At 50.7% G+C, this 3,947-nt stretch overlaps 1 protein-coding gene across 1 annotated transcript; it reads right to left on the minus strand.

Annotated features, from left to right (window-relative positions):
• Positions 1-1,754: 1,754 nt before the first annotated feature.
• LOC146812644 (uncharacterized) lies at positions 1,755-3,517 on the minus strand. Its single transcript, XM_085619729.1, has 2 exons — positions 2,923-3,517; positions 1,755-2,626 (listed from the first exon to the last, which is right to left on the minus strand). Exons 1-2 carry the CDS (start codon positions 3,353-3,355, stop codon positions 1,758-1,760), a joined length of 1,302 nt encoding a protein of 433 aa, XP_085475855.1. The 5' UTR covers positions 3,356-3,517; the 3' UTR covers positions 1,755-1,757.
• Positions 3,518-3,947: the final 430 nt, after the last annotated feature.

Genomic DNA, 3,947 nt, shown 5'->3' on the forward strand with positions numbered 1-3,947 from the left:
AGAAACTATGGGCCATATGTAGGAAACAGTTTTGCGATCGCAAACAGTGCGATTCGCAGGAATCTGGGTGTTTGCGATCGCAAAACATACTTGAGCCATGTAGGAAAGGTATACGCAGAAGAGCTGTGCGAATCGCTAATTTAGCGATTAGCTATTTTGCGGAAAGTGGAGTCTGCGAATAAATCAGCGTAATCGCAGTCTGCGTACCAGTATTAGCGAAAATCGCTGTTACCGAACTCGCAAATAGCGAGTGCGCAAAATGACATGTTCAGAAAACTCGCAAATAGCGATTATGCAAAATTCGCAATTTTGCACTTCCCAATTACCATCAACACTGAGCAGGTGGTAACCCACTGCAACCTATTTAAACAGGCCCACAATGCCACAGGGCCTTTCCACCATGGCTGGGCTGTACGTGATAGCCAGGAGGCTGCGAATCAGGGATGCCACACAGAGACGGAGACGCCAGGAAAGGATCTACAGAGCACGCATCACCCTCTTCCAAGTGACCGATGAGGAGATCCATGTCAACTACAGGCTGCACCCAGACAGCATCCTGGATTTAATTGCTGAACTGACACCCATACTTGACCACCCCACACGCAGGGCACACTCCATTCCCACCCATGTACAGGTGCTGTGCTCACTGCACCTCCTGGCATCAGGTAGTTTCCAGGGGGTCATTGCCACAGCAGGAGGTGTCTCCCAAAGTGCACTTTCGCGCTTCTTCCACGCTTTCCTGGATGCAATGGTACAGAGGCTGCATCACCACATACAATTTCCTAGCACAGCACAGGCACTGGATCAGACCAAGCAAGATTTCTACCAAATTGCACAATTCCCCCATGTCATTGGCTGCATAGATGGGACACATATCGCTATTTCACCCCCCTCACATAATGAGTATGTATTTCGCAACAGAAAGTCATATCATTCCCTGAACATCCAGGTAGTGTGCAATGCCCAACACTTAATCACTGATATTGTGGCCAAATACCCTGGAAGCACACACGACTCATTCATGTTTCGCCACTGTGCATTACATCGCAGACTCACAAATGGTGATTTTGGAGAGGGCTATCTGCTAGGTAAATGCCTGTTAAACACACACAGAGGCAGTAGAGTGATGCAGTGGCAGGACACTATTGAACATTAATCTGCTTATGCCCCGCAGGTGACAGTGCGTATGCTGTACGAGACTACATCCTCACACCGTACCTGAATCCATCAACTGCAGGTGAGAGGGGGTACAACAGCGCACACAGAGCTACACGCTGTGCCATTGAGAGGACATTTGGAATCCTAAAGAGCCGTTTTCGATGCCTCCATAAGAGTGGTGGAGCGCTACAGTACAGCCCTGAGACGTGTTGCAAAATAGTGGTTGCCTGTGCAATGCTACACAACATCGCTACCAAGAAAGGAACCCCAGTGGACCTGACAGACTCTGAATCATCAGATGAGGATGGAGCAGCACCACATCGCGCTCCCGCAGGAGGTGCTGGTGCAGCTGCCGGACGTATGAGACGTGATGAGATCACCCAAAACTACTTCTAAGTGAGTAATGATGACACAATGACACTGATTGGTGACTGACAGGGATGTTTATTTCTGTGTCATCAGGCATTGAGTGATCTCACGTTGTGACGTTAAAGTCCCTGCATGCACTTGTTTGTGTCACAGTGCACAGAGTAACAACAGACACTGAGTCTACATGGACTGTGTTGCATCACACATGGCCATTAGTCCCTTGTGTCCCTTCACCTCCTACGTGCACGGCCTGGTGCGCCTCGCTGTGTGCGCGCTGTGCCCTCCCTTGACTCATCCTCCACTGTGCTCTGTCGTGCACTCCTGCGTCTTTCCTGTGGTATTGGGGGAGTGATGCTGCTCCTGCTCGATTGTTCATCGGTGTCCGTGGCTGCAAGTGCACCTATGCCACCTGTGGCGGTTGCGCGCATCTGGTCCACCGCATGTGTGACCTGCACCAAGACACTGCCCACGTCCTGGCAGCAGTGGGCCATCTCGCGCTGCATGCCAACACATCTTCTGGCCAGCAAGGATGTGGCGGTTGTGTGGCGGTTCACAGCCCTTGTGTATAGGTCCAGCCGTGTGTGAAGGCGATGTCTGTCCCGGCGCCGCGCTGCCCTGTCCCTCGCTATCTCCCTGCACAGTCCCTCCAATGCACCAGTCATGGCCATCACTCCTGCGCGCAACTCGGTCATGTTGTGGTTATGTGCTGTCAGCTGCCGTTGTATTGACCTGATTCCCTTCACTTGCAGGCGCTGCTGCTTCAGCATGCTGCCCTCCAGGCCCGAGAACACCGTGTCCTCTTCAACAGGAGCAGTGCTGGTGGACGGCCGTTCCCTGCGTCTCATTCCTCTCCCTACTCTTGATTGTTCAGGGGACTGTGTTTGTTGCAGTCCTGCACGCTGCCTGTGCACTGGCTGTTGCTCCTCTGCTGTGTCTGGTGCCTGTGTCTCCAACAGTGGTAGTGGTGGGACAATTATGCGACGCCTGCATGGTGCTGTGTCGGCAGTTGTGGCTGCGCCCTGATCCTTCTGGCATGCCTGGTCCTCCATCTCAACTGTTGGCTCACATTCAGCCTCACTATCCTGTGTTGGTGGTGGTGCTGTGGATTAAATGACACACATTAGTACTGTGTCCTGTGTGGTATTTGTCATGCATTAGTTTCAAGCAATAGAATCTCATGGGTACTATCGGTCTATTTCTATCTCTGCATGATGGAGTCCTTCCTATTCCACCTGTCTGTGTCTCACTGGCACAGTTATCAGTGCATGTGACTACGTTTCCCATAATGCATTACTGTGTGTGCTGTGTGACATTTACTGGAGTTGCAGTCAGGTTGCCTTTTGGGGGATGTGGGTGGTTTGGGGATGTAGCAGGGGGTCTTGCCATGCACCTTACCTTGTCTGGTGTCTGGGTGTTCTGAGCTGTCCAGGTCAGCCACTCCACTCACGCTCTCAGGCTGCAGTGTGCCCTCCACCAGCTCCTCCAGGGGTGTCGGTTCGGTTGCAGTGGAAGGGCCCCCACCGGTTTTTTTAGCCTCTGCCAGTCTTGTTGCCACCCTCTCCTTTGACCTCTGCCGCATGTCATACCATCTTTTACGTAGGTCCTCCACACTGCGGTGTGTGACACCAATGGCATTCACTTTCTCTTGGATGTCACTCCAAATCTTGCGCTTTCTGGCCTCAGGTACTCTCAGGGAACTTTTCCCAAATAGGAGATCATGGTTGCTGACCACCTCCTGTGTGAGGACCTCCAGCTCCCTCTCACTGAATTTCTGTTTCCTCTTCCTTGTTGGTTCCTCCTGCTGCTTTTCAGTCCCCTGGGAATCCATTTGACTGGTTTTCAAATGCAGAGCTTCACTGTTCTCCTCTCCACACAGGCTCTCAAACAGCTACTGGCTCACACACAGCTGCTGGCAATCAGGTGCAGCATGGGCAGTCACACTTCCTGGTTGTGATGTCATCATTCTGCACCTGAATTGCAGATTCCCAGATTTGCGATTCCTTAATAGCGTTCTCGCAATTAAGGAATCGCTATTAGGGTAATCGCACAATAATTCTGCGAATTTTTGCGCATCGCTAATTATTCGCTAAAATCTACCTACATAGCTATTTGCGATTCGGAATTTGCGATTCGCGAAAAATCGCAATTTCCGATTCGCAAATTCCATTCTACCTACATATGGCCCTTAGTCCCTGAACCACAAGTGTGACCGATGGTTAAAACACTACATGCATAGTGCATACTACTTTGAAGCAGTTCATGCCCTAAAGCCTACCTCACTAAAACTCTACATGCTAACTGACTAAATGATTACAGTACTATAAGGAGACACACTGGGTGAGTGACAGGGTGTTTGCTAGAAGAGTATGAATACTAACTAGGGAATTGAAGGTGTGAAACACAACTGTGTAGGCGATTAG

Source organism: Triturus cristatus, chromosome 7 (genome assembly GCF_964204655.1).
Source record: "Triturus cristatus chromosome 7, aTriCri1.1, whole genome shotgun sequence".
NCBI classification, from domain to species: Eukaryota; Metazoa; Chordata; class Amphibia; order Caudata; family Salamandridae; genus Triturus; species Triturus cristatus.

Excerpts from the sequence above, each read along its gene's own strand:
- LOC146812644 (XM_085619729.1), bottom strand. The coding sequence starts at position 3,355 with ATGGATTCCCAGGGGACTGAAAAGCAGCAGGAGGAACCAACAAGGAAG. Across the intron at positions 2,627-2,922 it reads ACACCCAGACACCAGACAAG|CACCACCACCAACACAGGAT; the intron begins GTAAGGTGCATG and ends TTTAATCCACAG.